We start from the raw sequence: 26161 nt of genomic DNA, 5'->3' as shown, positions 1-26161 counted from the left end.
ATTTTTTATTTTTAAAGGTAAATTACCAATCAAATACATTATGTATGCCAATTGAAGCAATTACCACCTTTAGAGGTTGTGTTTGATAATTCTATAAACATTTGAATACGTGCCACCAGATAAGTTTGTCAAGATTTGACAATACTTCTTTTAGGTCTTTCCCTCCCAGATTATCTCCCTTACTGGCTGACATAACTTCCTGTTTACACTTGTGGCTTTTTTAGCATTAAATACTTTTCCTAATCCAAGCCATCCTCTGTTAACATTAAATTTAAAGCAATATAGAATGATATATATTGATGATTGGTTGACAAATATCGATATTTCATATATATTTACACAAAATTTTCGTTTTGTCTTATTCCCTTGTCCATTTGAAAAAGAGCCACGGATGGACAAGTAATCGTAATATACGGGCTTATAATGAATCCCTTGATAACAGGGGTTACCTCCTTCAAACAATTCAGGTTCGACAGCTCGGTAGGAAAGGCGAAAAAGTAATAGATTGTTCAAGCAATGGTCGAGACCACGTTGTCAGAGAAGGGGGTAACACTTCCCTTATTTTTTAGAAATGAACTTTTCAGCACCCGAGACATGCATTAAATGTCTCTGTCCATTCCTTTTATAAGTTTCGGTATCTTTTAAAAGCGAAAAACTTGAGGAAGGAAAGGTTAATTTGGCAGTAAAAGTTTTGCAAATGGCGCCATTTTGATCATTTATTGAACTGGTCCCAACGATATTTGACCTCGTTGGGTGATTTAACTATCTTTCGGATAAATAAACCAGTCGATCACGTGATTGGAATGTGTACAAAATAATACAGGATGTTTAAAATTCAAAAACAATAGCGCTGATTTTTGATTGGATAGCACCGCGGTCTGCCCAAATACCACCGCGGTGAATTCAAATAGCGCTGAACATCGCGGCGCTAAAACGGCCTGGGGAGAACACTGACCTGAGTTGAAAGGATATATGCATTAATCCTATGTTGAAGTTTTACATTTTAAGTTAACATTTTCAGCTACATTGACATTTTAAAATTTAACTACATTTTACACAAGACTAAATGCAAATTAAATTTTTTGCTAAATTGAGAAAAATCCTGTTTAATTCATATAATAAATTTCAAAATGTAAGTTTAAATTATTGCAATTATAAACCTGTCACATTTCTTGCAATGATTTTAAATATTTGAAAGTAAGAGTTTTATATATTTTTAACAATGTACCCTATTAAGTTTTATAAATTGGTTTAGTCAATCTGAATACATTTTAACCAATTAGCCAATAAAACGTCTTTGCTTGAGCATACATATTAAAAAAATACACTGTTACTTCTGCAAAAATGAATGACTTATTTAGATGATGATGATGGGAGTGTTTAACAACCTTGACTGGCTATACAGCCCTCGCACGGTCGGTCGGGTTTTTTTTTATGTTATTGATACCTACCATGTTAAACTGTTCAAACTGATGCTGTAACGCATTCGTTTGATGTTGTTGCTGCTGGAGTTGAAAATTATCTACAAACGGTGAATTACTGTTCCATGACGGCGTGAGACCAGGTGACTGTGAAGGAGAATATGATGTTTGAGACCGTGGTGATGTGGGCGATTGGCAGTTGGAATCAGAAACACTGTTTCTATAGTGGGATAATGATGGCTACAAAATAAGTAAGAAAAAGTTAAAATAATATAAAAAAAAACTATGGTCTTGTTTTAAATATTTTGACATGAAAGCTCTACATACATGACATAGAGGTATTTTTCATATGTAATTTGTAATTCAAGCAAGTAATAACCATACCTTCTAAATAATATTTGCGACTTTTACCACTTACAGGTTTAGCATTATGATTGAAATAATGCTAATTGTTTAATATCAAGTTAGCCCACATGGACCAAACCTATTTCATAACTTTTCCCCATAAACTGACCTAATCACAAACTAATTCATGAAAACTAAGCAAAAGTTGAAGTCAATAGCCCATGAATGAGGGGGCAGGGCCAAATAATCTCCATGGAAATGAGGTATGCCAATGAATATACAACTGCATACCAATTATCATTAACATATGACTAGTGGATCCTCATAAACTGACCTAATCACAAACTAATACATTAAAACTATGCAAAAATTTCAAAGTCAGTAATAAAGGGGAGGGGCCAAATAATCTCCATGGAAACAAGATATTCTGATGCTTATACAACTGCATACCAATTATCATTACTTTGCCACTAGTGGTTCCTCATAAACTAACCTAATCACAAACTAATACATGAAAACTAAGCAAAAGTTTCAAATTCAATAGACCATGAATGAGGGGGCAGGGCCAAATAATCTCCATGGTAACGAGATGTGCCAAAACTTATACAACTGCATACCAAATATCTTTGACTTACCACTAGTGGTTCACCATAAACTAGTCCTAATCAAAACTAAAACATTGTTGCACCGCCGTTGCATACCTATGTCTCGCTTTTTGACTCCGTCAACCGAGACAAAAACCAAAAGTAACAAAATTTGCTATTCTATAGGATTCCTGAATATGTAAAAATGTAAGATATACAACTTAAGAGAATTTTCTAAATGAAAAATAGTTCATAAAAATTTCATAAACACAACCCTTATGTATATTGATTCTACTTTGTACAAGACTGATTTGGTGGAGATCAACACCACTTAATAATACAATGCAAATCACAATAACCCTTGAACATATATTTTTTGTGTGGACAATAAACACTTCTGAAAGACATGATATTTTTAAATCTGAAATATTGACAAGTAAAATAACAGAATGCAAAATAATAAAGCATGCTTCAAAGAAACAAATATATATTAACCACATAAATAAGTGTTCCAGATAAGATTGAGTGATTTAAAGTGAAAAGTTTCAATCTGATTTATATATAGGATCTTGCATATTTATTTTTGTAAAACTGTTCAGTTTACTGTAATATGAGATTAAAATATTTTCTACACTCCCAGAAAACTGATCAAAAACAGAACAGTATATTATTTCAAACATAATATCTAAACTTTAACTGGATTTGAGAATTGAATATCAGATTAATGAATGATAGTTTCTTTAGAAAACAATTACTAGAACATTTCCCCCCTTTGTTCTTAAGATGAAAATATACAAATGTTTTCCAAATACTTTATAAAATCAATAATAGCATTTTATTAGAATGCATTGAGCTTGTAGGCAAAGGTAGTATCTTTCCTTAGCTGGCTTGCTAGCTGAACCTTGACGTCATCATTAGTTTATATAAACTACCCTTCTTTAAGAGTAGATAACCAATTTATCTGTCTGTAGGACTAGGCTACTTCATAAGGTGGGTACTATACATTACCTAATTATGACATCATCGTTTAGCTAGCAAGCAAGCTAACCAAAGATATTACCTTTACCTACAGACTCAATGCAATCGGCTAAAATGCTTTTACTAGGACAAATTTTAAGCTATGAATTAAGGCTGATATCATCTGGAACACTATGAATTACTAACCTCGGTCTCATTTTGGTCACATGCAGTAACACAAACTTGTGGCACCCTAGACCCCTGCTGTATATGATTGGATGAAGGAGATGGGTGTGACTGAGATACTTGGGGGTTGGGGTGATGGGAGGCTCCATGCCTCTGCTGCTGCTGAAGGTGGTACAATATTTGCTGCTGCCTAATGCGGGGATCCAGCGGCAGTTGTGTAGGGTCAGGGTTCACAACCTAAAGGTCAAACAAAACACACACAAAATACTACAACGAATACTACAACAAGGATGGATACAGGTTTCTTTATACTTTGATAATCATTGAGTACTGAGGATTCATTAACATACTAACGGGGATACCAATTTCCATAATTAGAGGTCAATCATACCTACTTGGCCATTCTCACTATGCAGTACAATAACTTGGTGCAACTAGAAAGGCTCGAGTAGTTCTGATTGGGATAGAAGTTTCCCAAATTTTGAGGATATTTGATTTCTGCCAAATTTTGACATACAAGTCTGTATACAATTTTTACTTCCTTGCAAATTTAAACTCTTTGTTTAAAATTACCCACAGTTTCCAATGGTACATGTATCCAATGAATAATGAATCCTCAATTCATGTTTTTTTTATTTTCAGCAAAGGAGACTGGTCAAAATGAAAAATATTTCATAACTAAAGTTAGCTTAGCAAAATATATATCAGCATGCATCCATCTTTACAAACTTAAAATAATCAGTGCAAACATAATACACAATAAAAGGCTAGTATTTATTTCCCATTGAAAAGCACCCAATTCATTCTTAAATAATTCAAAAATGCTGTCATAATCTTTCTAAATTATTAGTAAATTGATATTAAATATAATGGTAGAAACTTTGTTCAATGAAATACAAATAATGATAAATCAATTTCGGAATTTAAATTTCAAATAACACAGTACCCAGTTCCGAATTTAAAACTATATATATTCAGAATTATATGGTTCATCCTTCTGGCCTTAAATTTCCAAGAATGTTTTATAACATGATTTTAAAATATTTATGTGCATATTTGAGTAATTGGAATCTGCATTAAAAGCTTGGTTTTAGTTTTCATTTTTATTGTACAAGCAAATGAAATAAATCAATTTTTACATGTCAGATATTGTGGTAAAAGTGAACAATTCATGAAATTTATTATTTTCAAAAGTCAAGTTTAAAAGGTCTTAAATTTCTGATAATCAAATGAGATAAAGACTAGCAATGTATACTTATTTTTCAAAGCAATCTTTTATACACTTTTTTGGTCTTTTGGAAAATGTTGTTTGTGCTGTATTTAGACTTTCTATAACGAAATTTGTTGTACATGCACACGTATAAAAATTGCGTTTTTTATAGGTTTGAACGTAGCTTTCAATTTAGACTCGTAAATATAATGAAATGACTGCCCTCATTAATGTTTCAAATTTTATAATTCAAACACTGTCTACACTAGGTTTACAAAACAAAGCATTTAACACCGAAAGACATGATACTTTAAATCTAACTATAGTCAATTCAAACAACATCATATTTTGACAACAGCAATTTCAATAAACATTTGACAGATAACTTCATGTCTTGCGTATATTTTTTTTTTAGTATAATACAAAAATATTAAATTTAAAATGGCAATACTTCAAACATGAAAACCATGCAAAAACATTCAAGTAAATGAACCATGACTGAAGGTGAAGGACCAAAATATTTCTGTGGAAATGAGAAATGAAAATACTAATACATTTTTTACATCTGCATACACTGACTACTAAAAGTTGTTCATTTTAAGCTGACCTAAGCTCTTGACTTTATTATGTAAACTAAGCAAACTAGAGGCTCTAAAGAGCCTGTGTCGCTCACCTTGGTCTATGTGAATATTAAACAACGGACACAGATGGATTCATGACAAAATTGTGTTTTGGTGATAGTGATGTGTTTGTAGATCTTACTTTACTAAACATTCTTGCTGCTTACAATTATCTGTATCTATAATAAACTTGGTCAGGTTAGTTTCAGTGGAAAATGATGGTGAAAATTTGACTATAAAGGGCAATAACTCCTTAGGAGGTAAATTGACCATATTGGTCATATTGACTTATTTGTAAATCTTACTCAGTTGAACAATATTGCTGTTTAAAGTTTATCTCTATCTATAATAATATTCAATATATTAACCAAAAACAGCAAAATTTCCTTAAAATTACCAATTCAAGGGCAGCAACCTAACAACGGGTTGTCTGATTCATCTGAAAAATTTAGAGCAAATAGATCTTGACCTAAATAACAATTTTACCTCTTGTCAGATTTGCTCTTAATGCTTTGGTTTTTGAGTTATAAGCCAAAACTTCACTTTACCCCTATGTTCTATTTTTAGCCATGGCGGCCATCTTGGATGGTTGGCCTGGTCATCGGACACATTTTTCAAACTAGATACCCCAATGATGATTGTGGCCAAGTTTGGTTAAATTTGGCCAAATAGTTTCAGAGGAGAAGATTTTTCTAAAAGATTACTAAGATCTACGAAAAATGGTTAAACATTGACTATAAAGGACAATAACTCCTAAAGGGGTCAACTGACCATTTCAGTAAAGTTGACTTATTTGTAAATCTTTCTTTGCTGAACATTATTGATGTTTTCAGTTTATCTCTATCTATAATAATATTCAAGATAATTAACCAAAAACAGCAAAATTTCCTTAAAATTACCAATTCAGGGGCAGCAACCTAACAACGGGTTGTCCGATTCATCTGAAAATTTCAGGGCAGATAGATCTTGACCTGAATAACAATTTAACCCCATGTCAGATTTGCTCTAAATGCTTTGTTTTTTGAGTTATAAGCCAAAAACTGCATTTTACCCCTATGTTCTATTTTTAGCCATGGTGGCCATCTTGGATGGTTGACCGGGTCGTCGGACACATTTTTAAAACTAGATACCCCAATGATGATTGTGGCCAAGTTTGGTTGAATTTGGCCCAGTAGTTTCAGAGGAGAAGATTTTTGTAAAAGTTAACCACGACAGACGACGGACGACGGACGCCCAGTGATGAGAAAAGCTCACTTGGCCCTTCGGGCCAGGTGAGCTAAAAATGCAAAGTCAATAGACCATGACTGAAGGGGAAGAGCCAAATAATATCCATGGAAACGAGATGTGCCAAATAATATCCCTGAGAATGAGATGTGCCAAATAATATCCATGGAAATGAGATGTGCCAATGCTGAAAATACAATTGCATACAAAATATCCTTGACCTATCACTAGGGATAACCCAAAAAGTACTTAATCACAAGCTAATACATTCTGATGCTGTAGTTGGACACAGCCTGCATCATAATCTCTTTCTTTAATTTGCTGAGGCTTAACAATAACTACTCTAAATTCCAAATTAAAACTTTTCTTAAAACCATGTCAATCTACATGCCTAAATGAAAGAATCCACATTATAATTTCCCCTTCAAAATACAGAAATATTGAATCTGACTTGATATGCAAGAGGCATCCATTACTTTTAATGCTGTAGATGGCTACATTTGCTACTGACAACAATGTCTCTGATACATAAAACCATAACACTATTGTTACTTACACTGAATAAAACCATGACAATATTGTTACATACACTGAATAAAGCTATGACAATAATGTTACATACCCTGAATAAAACAATGACAATATCGTTACTTACACTGCCTGGAGGAGAGTGTGGCATTCTCATTTGAGGAGACTGAGGTCCACCACTCAACACAAGTGGACTGGGATGGCCACCTGGCCGTCGCCTTTGGTTGGGGCTCTGTTGTGTAGGACTACCAGGCTGAGGGCACATACCCTGCATGTGAGCACTTGTGGGAGAAAGATTTCCCTGAGAACATCCATAAGCTTCTTCAGCATCGATTGGTGTTGTAAGAGGTGACTGGAAATGGACTACAGTTAAATCTGGCAAGGAACCAGTATTACTGGTGATTGGAAGATGAGTCATTTGCCCTATATGATTTTCTTCTTCTGTTGGATAAATGCTAAAAGCAGAAGAAAATTTTACAGAAATGATATACTTTTCACAAAAAATAAATAAATATGCAAAATCATTAATCACCTTACAAAATATTTAATTATAAATAATGCTCATTTTGATGCAGTCATGAATGTGTCCAGGGGACACAGATGATGCCACCACTTGCATACAACAATATAAATGGGATATAACTCAAGAACTTTGAAATTGATGCTACCTTAATTCAAAATTGATCAGTGGTTTGTGATTATAAGAATTGCGTATACGTTTTGGTTGAGGCATAAGTAAGTAAGAGAACAGAAACATAAAGTTCAGCAATTTTTTTTCATTTGGAAAGGGGCATAACTCTACCATGGAAAAATTGCACCACCAAAATTCAAACTCAATCTGTGTTTTGTGGTAATAAACATTGTGTATAAATTCATTAACATTTGATTCAGGCAAAATAAAGTTTGAGAAGGGAAATTAATTTCAGGACGTACAGGCCGAGAAGGGTAAAACTTTATGCCTCTTCCAATACGGCTTGGCGTAAAGAATACACACAAAAAAGGTACAATTAGTTAAAGTATATTAACTAGAGGCTCCAAAGAGCCTGTGTCGCTCACCTTGGTCTATGTGAATATTAAACAAAGGAAGCAGATGGATTCATGACAAAATTGTGTTTTGGTGATGGTGATGTGTTTGTAAATCTTACTTTACTAAACAGTCTTGCTGCTTACATTTATCTCTACCTATAATGAACTTGGCCCAGTAGTTTCAGTGTAAAATGTTAGTAAAAATTTACAAATTTTATGAAAATTGTTAAAAATTGACTTTAAAGGACAATAACTCCTTAGGGGGTCAATTGACCATTTCGGTCATGTGACTTATTTGTAAATCTTACTTTGCTGAACATAATTGCTGTTTACTGTTTATCTCTATCTATAATAATATTCAAGATAATAACCAAAAACAGCAAAATTTCCTTAAAATTACAGATTCAGGGGCAGCAACCCAACAATGGGTTGTCAGATTCATCTGAAAATTATAGAGCTGATAAATTTTGATCTGATTTGCTCTAAATGCTTTGGTTTTTGAGTTATAAGCCAAAAACTACATTTTACCCCTATGTTCTATTTTTAGCTGTGGCGGCCATCTTGATTTGATAGTCAGGTCACCGGACACATTTTTAAAACTAGATACACAAAAAATGATTGTTGCCAAGTCTGGATTAATTTGGCCCAGTAGTTTCAGAGGAGAAGATTTTTGTAAAAGATAACTAAGATTTACGAAAAATGGTTAAAAATTGACTATAAAGGGCAATAACTCCTAAAGGGGTCAACTGACCATTTCGGTCATGTTGACTTATTTGTATATCCTACTTTGCTAAACATTATTGCTGTTTACAGTTTATCTCTATCTATAATAATATTCAAGATAATAACCAAATACAGCAAAATTTCCTTAAAATTACCAATTCAGGGGCAGCAACCCAACAAAGGATTGTCTAATTCATATGGAAATTTCAGGGCAGATAGATCTTGATCTGATAAACAATTGTACCCCATGTCAAATTAGCTCTAAATGCTTTGATTTTTGAGTTAAGCCAAAAACTGTATTTTACCCCTATGTTCTATTTTTGGCCGTGGCTGCCATTTTGGTTGGTGGACCGGGTCACCGGACACATTTTTTAAACTAGATACCCCAATAACAATTGTGGACAAGTTTGATTGAATTTGGCCCAGTAGTTTCAGAGGAGAAGATTTTTGTAAAAGATTACTTTAATTTAAGAAAAATGGTTAAAAATTTACTATAAAGGACAATAACTCCTTAACGGGTCAACTGACCATTTCGGTCATGATGACTTATTTGTAAATCTAACTTTGCTGAACATTATTGCTGTTTACAGTTTATCTCTATCTATAATAATATTCAAGATAATAACCAAAAACTGCAAAATTTCCACAAAATTACCAATTCAGGGGCAGCAACCCAACAACAGGTTGACCGATTCATCTGAAAATTTCAGGGCAGATAGATCTTGACCTGATAAACATTTTTACCCCATGTCAGATTTCCTCTAAATGCTTTTGTTTTTGAGTTATAAGCCAAAAACTGCATTTTACCCCTATGTTCTATTTTTAGCTGTGGCGGCCATCTTGGTTGGTTGACCGGGTCACGCCACACATTTTTTAAACTAGATACCCCAATGATGATTGTGGCCAAGTTTGATTCAATTTGGCCCAGTAGTTTCAGAGGAGAAGATTTTTGTAAAAGTTAACAACGACGACGGACGACGGACGACAGACGACGGACGACGACGGACGCCGGACGCAAAGTGATGGGAAAAGCTCACTTGGCCCTTCGGGCCAGGTGAGCTAAAAATGTGTATGCACACCAGGAAATATATGCATCTTGTGGTCACCAGTGTCTCTTATTTCCGTGTCTGACAAGTTCCTCATGATTTTTACCTTTGTTCGCTTATTTTTTCTTAGACTATGATTGAAAGACATGTTTACAAATGTTAAATGTTATAAGATCCTTACATTTTTAAAAGATTAACATATTGAATTATAAAGAATTCTTTTAATTTTGAAACAAAATTTGTTTGATAAAATTTGATCTGCACTCGTGATTCATGTACTGTATGTTAGTATAATGTATGTATATATATATATACCCTGTGGCAATAAAATTTCTTAATTACGTAAACATCAATCTTAAATCCTTCCAATGAGGAAACACTGTAATATTTATATCATATAAATTGTGGTCTCTGAAAGTTAATTCCCAATCCAAGGAGTGCATCTGTCTAAAAAACTTCCACAATAGATTAACATTAAATCATCCTCTACTTTGTAGGTAATAACATTACATTCCTTTGAGGATGAAGAAAAATATTTACAGGCAAACACAAGTGATGATTTAAGTTGTGTAAGAAGTAAAATCTCCTTGTTTATTATCATTAACATTTACCAAAACAGACATAAAACATCTATATAAAGCACCAATCATAAACCACATTTTATTTTTAGATGATGATATTTATTTAAGGTCCAGTGGCAAATTAAAGGCATTTTTAGGATGAGAACATGTACCGTATATGTATATGTGGTAAGAATATAATCCAATAGGCAGAGATAGATTTTTAATGTGCTAGTCCAGAATGTAACATACTGCAAAAAATGTCCCTCAGGCATATTATTTTGACTACTGGGGTTAAGCAAGTTTATGAGATCTCAACCCTCCCCCTATATAGATATAGGAAGATGTGGTGTGAGTGCCAATGAGACAACTCTCCATCCAAATAACAATTTAAAAAGTAAACCATTATAGGTAAAAGTACAGCCTTCAACACGGAGCCTTGGCTCACACCGAACAACAAGCTATAAAGGGCCCAAAAATTACCAGTGTAAAACCATTCAAACGGGAAAACCACTGGTCTAATCTATATAAACAAAACGAGAAACGAGAAACACGTAAACAAACGACAACTACTGTACATCAGATTCAAATCAGATTCAGATACCTCTAGCCAATGTAGAAAAGTAAACGTTTTGTTTGACCTGACTCCTCACCAACAATCTACTTCACTCAGAAGTCAGTATGCTACCACAAGGCAATAAAGGCAGTTATTTATTCCTAGAAGTATCATGTATGATTGATTGATTGTTGGTTGCTTTATGCCGCATTAGAACAGTAAGGCTATATCGCAGCAATGTATCATGTATGAAAATAGCAAATCTGGGATATGAACAGCTCCTCATAATAAACTTTCTTTGATCCATCTTTATACAGATTAATATTAACACAAATAATGAAAGAATCAATAAAACCTAAAACTGGAAAGTGAATCCTGCTGTTAAAATTATTCTTACCAAACTTTGTAGGTTAGAAAGGAACATGTTGTTGAAGAATACTGTAATATTTGTTCCAATGGAAATAACATTACAGAATATTTGTTCCAATGGAAATAACATTACAGAATATTTGTTCCAATGGAAATAACATTACAGAATATTTCTTCCACTTGGAACTTATCTACATTGTGACAATTCCTCGTTCTCTTATCAAAAGCCCACATGCATTTCATAATTAAGTTTTAACTTACTTAATGTTAGGTACTTCACAAGACTTGGGTCTGGACTGTAACTGAAATGAGATATTAAAATAACATTTATATATATATTTCTGTTTTGAGCTGTTACATAAAATTCATTATTCTGGAATTAGGAGCATTTACTATCTGAATACCAACTTATAGACCATTGAAGATTCATAAAACAAGGCATCAGCATAATTTTAGAAAAAGGCAAACAACAATTAACTGTTCAACATAGACTGTGCTGTTCATCATTCAGCAAAAATAGATGGAATCTGTATCCTATCATGGGACACAGATGATGCCCCACTTTCATACAACATTATATAGGGACATAACTCTAGAACATGTTAAGTGGCGCTACCCAATTTTAAATTTGATCTGTGTTTTATGGTAATGTGCATTGTGTAAAAGTTTCAAAACATTTGGTTGAGGCAAACTTAGTGGATAACAGATATGAACCAGATGCTCCACAGGGCGCAGCTTTATACGACCTTTGAGGTCGAACCCTGAACAGTTGGGGCAAGTATGCACAACATTCAAGCTTGATACAGCTCTGAATTTGGATTGAGATTAAATAGTTGACACAACATAGGTTTCTGACACAGAATGAATGTGGTCTAAGAACTTAAACATATTTTTTTTTACATTGGACATTTATCAATTATGGTCCAATATCCAAAATCTAAATACATGCATGGTTAGATTCTGCATATCAAAGAACACCAAGAATTTAATTTTTAATTTTTAAATCTAACAAAGTTCAATTTTTTACCCTTTGACCTCAATATGGAGTAATTTGATAATCAGGCCCAAATATCTTAATACACATGACAGAATGACTGTGAGTACATGTATACTGGCAGAATGACTGTGAGTACATGTATACTGGCAGAATGACTGTGAGTACATGTATACTGACAGAAGGACTGTGAGTAAATGTATACTGACAGAATGACTGTAAGTACACATATGCTGACAGAACGACTGTGAGGACACATATACTGACAGAATGACTGTAAGTACACATATGCGGACAGAACGACTGTGAGGACACATATACTGACAGAATGACTGTGAGGACACATATACTGACAGATGACTGTGAGTACACATATACTGACAGAATGACTGTGAGTACGCATATACTGACAGAACGAATGAGAGAACACATATACTGACAGAGTGACTATGGGTACTTGTACAACGACAGAACAACTGTGGGTACATGTTTATTGACAAAATTATAAACAATCTTTTTAATTCAAATTTCAATTGCTTACTTCCCAGTGTAATATGGTTACCATAAAACATCAACAAGTTATGGGGAAGTACAACCCTAACTTAATTCATACTGTACTTTTATATTTCACATTGACTTCACAATCAATTACATTATTCATGACAAAAACAATGTGCATGGAGACATGTGAACTCTACTTGTGATGTTTATACACACTTATCACCGGTCACTGCTATAACCACACAAGTACACTTGTAAACAAACTTCATATTTATTTTGACAACAAAAGAGTCCTAAAGTTTAAAATTGTATGACTTTCAATGATAAAAGATGATTTAATAGATATCAATGATAAATCATGTCACGTTATTGATTTTTTGGTGATAATTTAAATGCTATTAAGTTGTACTTTTCATACTCCTTTTTGAACTTAATGACCTTGTTAGTAGAAATGTATTGAAGATTTGATTTAAATAGAGATCAAGGATATTGTTTACTATCCATGGGATATGAAATGTTAAAATTGGAATAAGAGTTCATAGCATACTATATGTGCATTAGCATAGATAATCAACATTTTTTTTACTTCGTTGAATACAAACTTGTCATTTGTACTATGGATTTCTTTGGAATGTGTTGGTAAAATTTATATATAAGATATATAATAGATTTGAATAATAAAAATATGTCGATATCAATGTTTTTATTATTTGTTATTGATTGACAGTCAGCACAGTAACCTACAGATGTCACATATGATAAGGCAAAAGATGTTAGATAATTTACTGTGGATTCTTTTTATTTGTGGGATGACAAAATTTGTCGATTTCGTTGATATAGGTGAATCACAAATTTAAATGTTGGATGACATATGAATTTCTATAGGCTTGTATATATGCATGTATATGCAGACTTTGTCAGAACCAAACCAGGTGCTTCGCAGGGTGCAGCTTTATACGACTGCAGATGTCGAACCCTGAACAATTGGGGCAAGTATAGACACAACATTCAAGCTTGATACAGCTCTGAATTTGGATTGTGATAAAAATTTTAACAAAATATGAGTTTCTGACGCAAAACAAATGCCAAGTCCTTACAAATCTATTGAGCAATATTGTACAATTAAAGATTTCTTCTTCAAACTTTTAAAAAATCAGAAATTTGAGAAATTTGGAGAAAAAAAAATAAAAAATACAATCACCCCCCTTTTTTTGTAATAAGTCCGAAACCTGATATTTCTTTATACATTATTTACAAAAAGTGTAAGGGAGGTATTTCTGAACAAACCAAACATTGTATGTTAAATGGTTTTTGGTTAGCTCCCTTAAACTGCTTTTAAATTGTCTTAATTTACCAGAAAAAAACTAGTTTTTCCCCTTTTTTGCCCCCAATTCCAAAACATTTTGAGCCACATAACCCGGAGTCAATACTAAAGATCCATTAGTACTTTCAAATAAGCTGTTTCCATAAAAATTAAAGCACTGTATGCAGTATAAAAGTGTTGACTATACAGTATAGTATTTCTCATTGTTAAAGGCTGAATGGTGCCCTATACATATTTATATACTTGTAATTTACACATCTTATTTCTATAGTATACATGTACCTTGTCCCTGTTTATATATTTATTTAATAAAGAATATGTATCTACCTTTTTAGCATCCCAGTAATTTTTCATTGGATCACCATGGTCTCCTCCAACCACTTCTAGAACTGTAAAAGAATATTTAAGTATTTGAGTAAATGATTTTTAAGAATGCTTCACCATATTTAATTCTTAGAGGCAGGAATGGTGTGGGAAAACTTCACTTGTAGAGTTTCTACTACAAGTTTCAGAGATTTCTCATTTCATGTCAGTGGCGTAGTGGTCTAAGTAATTACTACTGTTATCACTAGCCAGTCAACACTGAGGTTGTGAGTTCAACCTGCTTGTGCAGGTGCACTCAACTTTGACCTTGATTGACTAGGATTGTCAGTTTTCATATCAAAGGTATGTGGTCTACACTGGGCACTCCTGCTTGCTCTACTAATAAAATCTGGCCGCCACGAAAAAGCTCAAAAAGTGGTCCTTAAAAAATGTGTTAAAACACCAAAAATCAAATAAAAATTCTCACTACACCTGAATATATGTTGCTTACCTGTAGTTTGAAAGCAGATTTGTTTAAGATAACACAATATTTTATATCTACTGAAACCCATTCAGGGTCTCATATACTATAAAATTGAGAATGGAAATGGGGAATATGTCAAAGAGACAACAACCCGACCATAGAACTATGTTTGGAATTTGATGTCACAAATTAGAAATATTGTGATCTAATTAAAATTGTTATCATAATCACGGAATAAATTAGTGATAAAAATCTGTTGCATTACTTTAGTTATATCATATTTTCCTTTTCATGATCAGTAATTTCTATAATTAATGATAACAGATTTCATTCTGATAAAATGTACAAGATTTTTAATAAAAATCTATTCGTTATAAATCTGTGAAAACGGATTTAAATCATAATCAAATCATAACATATATATATATGATAAGTTCCACAGATTTGTTATCATGATTATCATCAATATATTCCATGATATGTTCATTTAATTTGTTGAAAAAACATATGTCAATTTAATAATAAAGATTTTAATCCATGATGAATCAGGTTAACAAAGTACATGTACAAATGAAAATATCAATATGTAATTTGTAAGTTATTGGTATTACAAGCATTGTTCTTGTCTGTGTCATTTATCAACAATCACTTCCTGATTTCAATAATATCGGTTAATACAAAGAATTAAATCCAAAACAATTTTATGTCAATGAAACTCTGTGGGAAACCTTAAATCCTGATACAGATGTCAGCATCAAGAGGAACACATTTCATACGATTTCCTTATAAATTACATCTGTCATGCGAGGACCAGAAGGCAATAACTGATATATCACAAGTATTGTATTTATAAGATATCATTTAGGCTTGTTACGTTGATGATTGTGGGGCTTCTTTCTGACACTAAAGAATTCCATCACAATTACCACTTGATGATTCTCTAACCAGACTAAATGTGAATGAATTCTATTCTCACTTTCATCCAAACTGATCTACAATGAATCTATCTGGAATGTGTAGTTGAGGGCTGCTCTTTGATAGTCTCTATGAACTTGGTCTTCAAATTGTCTGGACTAAGGCCTAGGCTGTACATATGGTAAAGCTAGATGCTTGCCTAGACTCAAGCATTGAAGACATCTCTTGGTCTTTATTTGAATTCATAGATATCAGAAGATGTGGTATGAGTGCCAATGAGACAACTCTCCATCCAAGTCACAATTTGTAAAAGTAAACCATTATGCTTTTTTTGATTGGTTGCTGTCTCCCTAATGTTTACCCACACATAATAACATTTATCCTTTAGCTTCAAATGTACAAAGTAAACAAACAATAACATCCGAGGTCATTCCAAAATAAAATTGTCAATTCAAATCAGTGGAAAATTTACAGTAAGTTTTCAGTCTAGTAGAAAATTACATGGTAATATTAGATTTTCTGTGTCTAACTTTGTAAAGGATCACAAATCACAAATCAGTTTTCAATGAAATTCTTTAGAATTGTTTCAAATGAAACATAAATAATATGATAATAAATTAAAAAGCCATGCATAAATAATACTTTTACTATTAAATCAATAATGCTTTTTGTATTTTACACCAAACTTTTTCTAAAAATATCAACACAGGGAATGCAATATTTTACTTTAAGGGTAACAGATCTACTAGATCTTTCTTCGTTCAAAATTAACCTCAAAATTTAGAGTATGCTTGAAGAAAAATCTAAACTAAAGCAGGCAAAAGGTATTGACAAGGAAACTTTAGTTGCTTAAGGCCAACTCTTAGGTGGGTCCCTCAACTTCCCCCAGCTAAGAAGGGTAGGGTACAAAGTTTGGGAAATGAATATAAATTATTTAATGCCCAAAAAGGCGCAATCCAGGGCCGACTGTGCAAAGGCTGTATAGCCAGTCAAGGTCGTTAAAAACTTCCATTTGTTGTTTGGGAAATGCCTCCTTGAAAAACAATTCAAATAATCGATTGATTATCAAAATTTGGAGGATTGAACGTTTCAGCACATTTCTGGGTAGATGATGACTTGACCATGCTGACACGTTGTAAGAGACAATCACATACCCTTTGGTACTAGGCAATATTAGTACAAATACTCCTATGGTTGTGGCATTTGTCTACTTCCTGAATGAAGAGTGATTTCTGGATTATTACACTGCACAGTGTGTGTTAAAAAAGAAATAAGGGAAATGTGTTAATTTGTATGGCCTATCCTGCAATAAGCTACAAATTTAGGTCAGTGAGTCAGTGACAACTGTCAAAGGTAACAAGAGACTGTAAACGATTTTTTATTTCTTCAATATTATTCAAAACACTAATATTTTACCTGAAAATATACTTTATTTTCAAATTTGATTCATTTCTGAAGCCAACATAAAGCTTGAGGGTGACAGAAGATTTGTACCATGATCTAGGTATACTAGAAGCCTTAATTATACATACTTCTTCTATGTGCTGGAGGTGTGGTAGGGCTGCTCATATGGTCCAAGTCTGAAGGCCCCATTGTACTGGTGTGTATGGCAGAATCTGAATTTGTTCTACAAAAGAAACAATATTAATGATCATCTTTGCTATGAATACCTATGAAAATTTCTTTATTGAATTCATTCATATTCTTTCATATATAATTATGCATACTGATAAAGGCTAATTTTAATTAACAATATACATGCTTTAGTATTTTTTCTCTGGCAATGATTCATATTTCTTTACTTCACACTTAAATATTGGACTTGGTGTTAAACATCTTCCAATCTATGCATTCACACTTATATTTCACAGTGGATAATCAACTTTTCAATCAATAATTTATTGGTCCTTTTATTGTAGTGATAGCATGACATCAGAAAAATCTATCAAGCAAAGGGCTTTTGAAAAAAAAACCACCTTAGCACTTGGCCTTTCACAGTCATTTTGGCATAGGAAGGTCGCCATTGGTGTATAACTGTATATTGAATGCCATTTTCTATTGGAATGTATGGTCAGACTTCACTCCAAGTGCTGACATTCAATACATAAGGATACGAAGGAAGTACGGTATAGATTGACAGATGTGGTTCTGTAGGGTTACATGCTAGTGATACTGTGTAATCTGCTGTGTACATTTTGCATGCATTCTAGGTATATTTCAAAGGTTTCATAATATCCTTTTCAATGAAGTCTTTAAACATAAGCAGTGATAGTATGGTATATACAGGGCTATAATGAAGTAGCATTTTTCAGATATATGTGTTTAGTTAAAGTTAAGAATTCAGATTCCGCGTTGAACTTTCTAATGTTGTAGGAACTGATAATCACTATTGAGCACAACACTTCAGTGAATCTACAACAACATAGAACTGATAATCACAACTGAGCACACCACTACAGTGAATCTACATCATCTTTCATATAAAGAAACTAACCAGAAATTTACTAAGGTCATGTCAGGATGAAATTAACGTCATAGTAACCTATTCCTGCCCATCAAATTTAAAATTCTAAACACAAAATTATGAGCAATCCAACAACTTATACCATAAATATTAACTCAGATGTTTAACTTGACCAAAGTCCAAACAGCATGAAATATATTCTATAATATATATATAAATATACATGTACTGTGATTGAAAACCAAAAAGTAACATAAAATGTAAACAAAATGCTATTCCCAAGATATGATAAACAGTATTGATTGATTGATTGTTGAGTATTTAACTTCACCTGAAGAAATTAATATATGAATCAGTAAATTGGGGTTGACTTTTGGGGAGAGGTAGAGCAAGTATTTAATTTCACAGGAAGTCAAGGCCTTCTTTGGTTGGTTAAGAAATCAGCCATACACATGTTACAATGAGACAAATTTATAAAGAGTTTTTTTAACTGCTACTCAAAGAGCTTAAAGGGAGTGATAGTCTGCAAATATGCTTTCAATTCAATACCCTCCCCTTTCTTAAAATCAGAACAATAGACTACATTTTCTTTCCAAAGTAGGACCACCGGGGGAGTATGCATGTCCAAGTATGATCTTTCAAATAACATGCATTGTTCTTCACAAATCTTTTATAACAAACAAAAAGAATGATAAAGAAATGCATTATTATGCCTGCATTAAAATTATTGCCTACAAAAGATTTTGACACAAGTCAAATTACAGTTTCAAGAATACCAAAACATGGATTTAAAGCTGTGTATCAAATATGTTAATTTGATACAGTAATTTGGAACATTCTATAACATGTATAAGGGCCTGGATGAACATTTAATGATTGAGAATCATTTGACTTCTGTCAAACTATTCTATGACACATATATATGATCCAAATATAGATGACCTATTATTTGATAATTAAGAAATAAATCTTCCATGTCATGTTCTATATAAATAAAGAGATGTGGTATGATTGCAAATGACAACTTCCCAACAGAGACCAAAAGAAGAGGTTGTAAATAACATAATGGCACTGTACAGTCTTCAACAATGAACAAAACCCCGCATACCTGAAGTTAAAGTAAGCTATAAAATGCACATACATAACAAAATTCAACTTTATTCCATGTTCAATCTGAAATGGGTAGGTATCAGATTTGCTTATATCTTTTATACTTTGACTGACAAAAATCCTATCCTGGTGAAGTTATACTAACAGACCAGAAACATTGTTTATACTTATAGAAACTAGCAAACATATTCACGATGTCGTTTCAGAAACCTCTCCAAATTTGAAAATTAAAAGAAATAAGAATGTAATTAGTACACAGATGCCTCAATCGCACTATCATTTTCTATGTTTAGTGGACTGTGAAATTGGGGTAAAAACTCTAATTTGGCATTATAATGAGAAAGATCATATCATAATTAAGTAACCTGTGTAATAAGTTTCAAGTTGATAGGACTTCAACTTCATCAAAAAATATCTTGACCAAAAACTTTAACCTGAAGCAGGAGAAGGAGAAGGATCGACAAACGATAGATGGAGACCAGATAACATAATACCCATAAATGGGGCATACAAATACTACACTAGAGAAGTTTACTATTAAACAGCTTATCACATCTTTAAGGCAGCTGATCTTGTGCTTCTCATGGTTTATAATAACAAAATATCACCATATTTGGAGTGGGGCTCTTTTATTTCAATAAACATGGAATACAAATAATTGAAGATTCATTGTGTTTTGCCATAAAATTCATAATTAGATATTAGTTATTTCATGTCATAGGTCAATGACCAAGATAAACCACCGTAACAGATGTATTATAATAATCAATGTACTTTAATCAACCACTGTGTAATTTCACCTATATCTTTTTTTTTCAATTCATAAATATTTAAGCCTATTTTTATGACAGCCTGCCCTCCAAAAATATATTCAAGCTGCCAGAATTTACATCTAAATATATGTCACATCCCTTGATCACATATAACTGAACTGAACATTGAAAGGATGAAGAAGGAATGTAATTTTATAATCTGTTGACTTGGTCGTTTTATAGAGTATTGATCTGTCACCACAGAGTGTGGGTGTAAATTGTCCTAATGACATGGTAAAAAATTCACAGATTACAAACATTCAAAAACACATGTCAAGGAGATTTATGAATGAAATATGCCTCAATAAAGAAAGGTTTAACTTCATCTTGATGGCACAATTTAACTACAAAGTGGTAATCAGAATATCAAGAAGATTGCACTGATTTTAACCGACTTTTCACATTATAATGATTGTATTCTGCGAGTCGAAAGTTATCCATTTTATATTTTTATATCATGAGAAGGAAACCTTTTATACATTTCTTCCAAGCAGATACCTAAACGTGAAGAGCTGAGAAACCAGACATATACCAATGGCTTAAATTGAAGGCTGTTTTGTTTTGATATATTCTATCAAAATGGAACATGTAAATGTACTGCTAGGTTTACTCGCAGATGGCTCTATTGATAGATAACTTTATCAAAGAATGTTATGGTTGAATAAAATCTTTAAAATCTTTTAAATTTCTTCTTTTCACCACCCATTAATAAATATTACACCACTGATCAAAACTATAGATACACACACAGTTCTAGTAAATTGATAACCAGGAGGTTTCAAAATACAGAATATTTAAACAACCATGCAAATAATTGAATGTGCAAAATCATTGACGTTCTTTTGTATAAATTGGATTTCACTTCATTCCTAACAATATAAATAATTTATAGTCATTTACTGCTCATCTGATGGTGAATCAATTATCATGATTATTCAGTGTTTACAAAATATATTATCTACATGTACATTTATTTATAAACACACGTAAATGCACAAATATACATGCACATGTATTTTCACTGTTGCTATCCAAGATACCATGTAGAGCTTCAAACTCTAAGGACTAGAAATTTATTTTACAACCATATGATTATCATACAAGTCACCAATAAATTTTAAAATACATTTACCTAGTGTACAAAATGTAGGTCAAAGGACAAGGTTATAGAACCAGGACAATATGTAACAAGGCACCACCTAATTATACACCAAATGTATGTGTCCTGAAGCTAGATATGTATAACTAGTTTTGAAGTAACCTGAATAACTTCCACCTGTGAGAACTTATGGACCATTCATTTTCAGTCAAGCTGATGATCAAATATGAAATTATTCTGATCAACTTTTGATGGAGAAACGTGTCACAATTAATTTATCAAAAAATTTAAAGAATCAGCAAATTGCATTGGGAGTTCAAAAAGTGCTCTCACATTACAACTTTTCACTATCAATTTTTCTACCAAATATGAAGTATTTCTGTTCTGTAGTACCTTAGAAATATGTGACAGAGATATTTTTTAGAGAAACAGGCAGACATGGTGAATACTGTATATCTTCAATTCTTAGGATACAGGTATAAAATAGCAATATAATAACTAAGTGCTCCGCAGGGTTCAGGTTTATACGATCGCATAGATCAAACCCTGTATAGTTGGGGCAAGTATGGACACAACATTTAAGCTTGATACGGCTATGAACTTGGGTTGTGATAAAATTTTGACATAATATGAGTTTCTGACACAAAACAGATGTAATATCAAGATCTTACAGATCAATTGTGCAATATACTGTGCAATTAAAGATTTTTTCTTCAAAATTTTCAAAAATTTGGAATTTGAAAAATTTGGAGAAAAAAATTGAAAACTACTACCACCCCCTTTTTTGTTGTTGAAATTAATCCAAAACCAGACATTTTTTTTTATACTTTAATTACAAGCAGTGTAAGGAAGGTTAATCTGAACATACTCAACATAGAATGTTAAATGTTTTTGAATCACCTCCCTTACACTGCTTTTAAATTGTCTTAATTGTCCATAGACCAGAAAAACCTAATGTGCCCCCTTTTTTGGCCCTTTTGCCCCCAATTCCAAATCATTTTGGGCATAATCCACACAAAGTCAATACTAACCATTCCTTCATGGTATGGAAACTTGTGGTATAATTTCAAAGAAATTCATACACTTGAACACAAGTTGTTGTTTGAAAACTACAAAAATGCTTATTTTGGACCCCTTTTTGCCCCCTTATTCCTAAACTATTGGGCCCATAACACCCAATATCAAACCCAACCTTCCTTTAGTGGTATTGAACCTCCTGGTAAAAAGTTATAGAGATCCATTCACTACAACAAAAATTATTGTCCAGAAAACTAAATGTACCTCAGACGACGATGACTTGATACCATTTTATGACTATAAAAATTCATTTATTAGGTTTTGATAAATCACAAGTTGATTATATTTCTTTTATTTAACTGTAGTTTGTTCTTCAATTGGTCACAGTCTAATCACAATGTTTTAAAAAAAATTGTGAAAGCACAAAAATAATTTACTATGCCTAATATCTCACAAATAAATCAAAATCAATGGAAAATATTGTCTGAAGTACTCCAACTTCTAATAATCTGCAAAAATTCTTTAGAAAATAGGTCCGCCACCATATCTTGTGTGATACAATATTTCTCCACAGTTAAGTTTAAATAATTTAAACCGTCAGCAAACCTAGCATTTAAATTTAAAAATTTATCTGCCTCAAGAGGAAATATAGGAAATCACAATTCATACAGTGATGGAATCTATATCAATAGTACACATACATTGTATTGATCTAACTAGCACAAAAAATGTATATATAAACTTGAGGAGACCAATTAAACTAAGTCAAACCATCACAGAGTTATCGGACCACATCATGCAAGGGAGATAACTGTCTTTGTACATGCTACACCGGTTGTCTACCAGTACCATCAACATGCTTTACTATTAGCTGTTATTCATATTAATATTCTACCCATTACTCCAATATAAATACTCATTCTAACCTATCAACATATAAGCATGGTTATCGCTATTTTACATAATTTTCCTTTGATCTTACTGACTAATAATCAAACTCCTTTTCCAGCAAACTAGAGTCATATGAAAATTCTCACTAGAAACAATGGGCGCACTTGCCTATGTCAATGAAATTAGCAACATTTTCATAGGCAAAATAGTAATAAACAGATTATCTGTAGTTATCTCAATTAGATTGATTTTCTCTTTTTCGCCTCACCGGCTCAAGCAAGCAAATCATTCTTTTTGAAATGACCAACGACAATCTAAAGATACACAGTCTGCACATAATCAGCTTCTTATTTCCATGTATTGAAATTTATGTGTTAATAAATATCAGTAGGTATATGTTAATTAACACTTGCAAAGTTAACAGGGTTTCACCTTTACAATGGAGGTTTCATCAACAGAGATTTTCTTGAGACAGGTGTGAATCTGCACCCTTTGTTCAACTAGGTCTTACACATAAGTTTATCATACCTTCATTAGGTCGAAGCTTGGTGTGGTGGAACAGTGCTAATTTAATGTCATATGATTGTTGGTTAACACAGGGTGACATTTTCTAGTGTTGTCAGTACAAGTTAATAATAACTAAAACATGATCATGTAGCAGCCAGTAAAACATATTTCTCATACTACTATGGGTTAATGCATAGTCTGTATATATTATACAAACAGCTACTACACAATATGTATGTAGCAGTGAAACAGATCTGTTATACTACTTGTACTATGGGTTTATACATAGTCTACTACATAATAATAATGCAGCAGTGAAACATGTCTGTTATACTACTTGTACTATGGGTTTATGCATAGTCTACTACATAATAATGCAGCAGTGAAACATGTCTGTTATACTACTTGTACTATGGGTTTATGCATAGTCTACTACATAATAATGCAGCAGTGAAACATGTCTGCTATACTACTTGTACTATGGGTTGATACATAGTCTACTAAATAATAATAATGCAGCAGTGAAACATGTCTGTTATACTACTTGTACTATGGGTTTATGCATAGTCTACTACATAATAATGCAGCAGTGAAACATATCTGTTATACTACCATGGGTTTATGCATAGTCTACTACATAATAATGCAGCAGTGAAACATGTCTGTTATATATACTACCATCGGTTTATGCAAAGTCTACTACATAATAATGCAGCAGTGAAACATTTTATACTACCAATGGTTTATACATAGTCTACTACATAATAATGCAGCAGTGAAACATATGTTATACTACCAATGGTTTATGCATAGTCTACTACATAATAATGCAGCAGTGAAACATATGTTATACTACTTGTACCATTGGTTTCTGCATAGTCTATAACTTGATCAAGTAGCAGTGAAATTAGAATGTTGTTACATGTACATACTAGGCTTCGGCTATTGCAATGAGCACTTTTAAACATGACCAAAAACTTTAACCTATAATGGTTTACCTTTATAAATTGTGACATGGATGGAGAGATGTGTCATTGGCACTCATATCACATCTACTTATATCTATAAATTGTGACATGGATGGAGAGATGTGTCATTGGCACTCATATCACATCTTCTTATATCTATAAATTGTGACATGGATGGAGAGATGTGTCATTAGCACTCATATCACATCTTCTTATATCTATAAATTGTGACATGGATGGAAAGATGTGTCATTGGCACTCATATCACATCTTCTTATATTTATAAATTGTGGCATGGATGGAAAGATGTGTCATTGGCACTCATATCACATCTACTTATATCTATAAATTGTGACATGGATGGAGAGATGTGTCATTGGCACTCATATCACATCTTCTTATATCTATAAATTGTGACATGGATGGAAAGATGTGTCATTGGCACTCATATCACATCTTCTTATATCTATAAATTGTGACATGGATGGAAAGATGTGTCATTGGCACTCATATCACATCTACTTATATCTATAAATTGTGACATGGATGGAAAGATGTGTCATTGGCACTCATATCACATCTTCTTATATCTATAAATTGTGACATGGATGGAAAGATGTGTCATTGGCACTCATATCACATCTACTTATATCTATAAATCGTGACATGGATGGAGAGATGTGTCATTGGCACTCATATCACATCTTCTTATATCTATAAATTGTGACATGGATGGAAAGATGTGTCGTTGCCACTCGTATCACATCTTATATCTATCTACCAAGTTTGAATTTTAACATATATATGATGTGAAAGTTCCTTGGTGAACAGGTGGACTGACATAAGCTATGGCAAAATTACATTCCAAACCATTGGATTACCTTAATATGTACAATGAATATGTAAATCATAAACTTTTAATACGTTCAACATCAGAAAACTAGAACTTATTGTAAATTAACACACATATGTTTCAAAACAATGACACTATTTCAAACCTACATGTACATGTAGATCAAACTTAATATGTGTAGAGCCTAGAGGGACATGTTTATCAATATGTACACTGAGAAAAATAACAATAGATGACTTTACAGTTAACCTGCACTGAATATATATACATGATAGAAACTTTTAACATGAAAGTTAACCACCCAATACATGTGGATTGTTGTACAATGTATCAGGTCTATTTTCTCTACATATTAATTTATAGTCCAGTCTTAAAGATACTAGAATTTGATAATTCAAAATAAATGTTTATATGAACATGTATCATGTGTATGAAATGTATCGTAGTGAATTAAATCAGATCTCTCTACTTGACACATACTTTGGACTACTTTTTTCCACCAGATGTACAAATACATGACAGTTATACATGTTCATGTGACTAAATTTACAAAGGTAAATTAAA

General features: G+C 32.6%; 1 protein-coding gene across 4 annotated transcripts in view; it reads right to left on the bottom strand.

The window, feature by feature from the left end:
• Positions 1-26161, bottom strand: part of LOC134715036 (CREB-regulated transcription coactivator 1-like) — a 42308-nt gene that overhangs the window by 10972 nt on the left and 5175 nt on the right. For 3 of the 4 annotated variants that reach the window (XM_063576890.1, XM_063576893.1, XM_063576892.1), the window contains 6 exons: positions 17409-17503; positions 14502-14563; positions 11617-11657; positions 7203-7530; positions 3515-3730; positions 1452-1661 (listed from right to left, as the gene is read on the bottom strand). In XM_063576890.1, coding sequence (XP_063432960.1) covers positions 1452-1661; positions 3515-3730; positions 7203-7530; positions 11617-11657; positions 14502-14563; positions 17409-17503 — 952 coding nt within the window. The remainder of the gene's footprint in view (positions 1-1451; positions 1662-3514; positions 3731-7202; positions 7531-11616; positions 11658-14501; positions 14564-17408; positions 17504-26161) is intronic. The other variant, XM_063576894.1, reaches the window with a different exon arrangement.

Source organism: Mytilus trossulus, chromosome 4 (genome assembly GCF_036588685.1).
Source record: "Mytilus trossulus isolate FHL-02 chromosome 4, PNRI_Mtr1.1.1.hap1, whole genome shotgun sequence".
Classification (NCBI taxonomy): domain Eukaryota; kingdom Metazoa; phylum Mollusca; class Bivalvia; order Mytilida; family Mytilidae; genus Mytilus; species Mytilus trossulus.
Note: the sequence above shows the minus strand (reverse complement) of the source record. Positions and strands in the feature narration are given on the sequence as shown.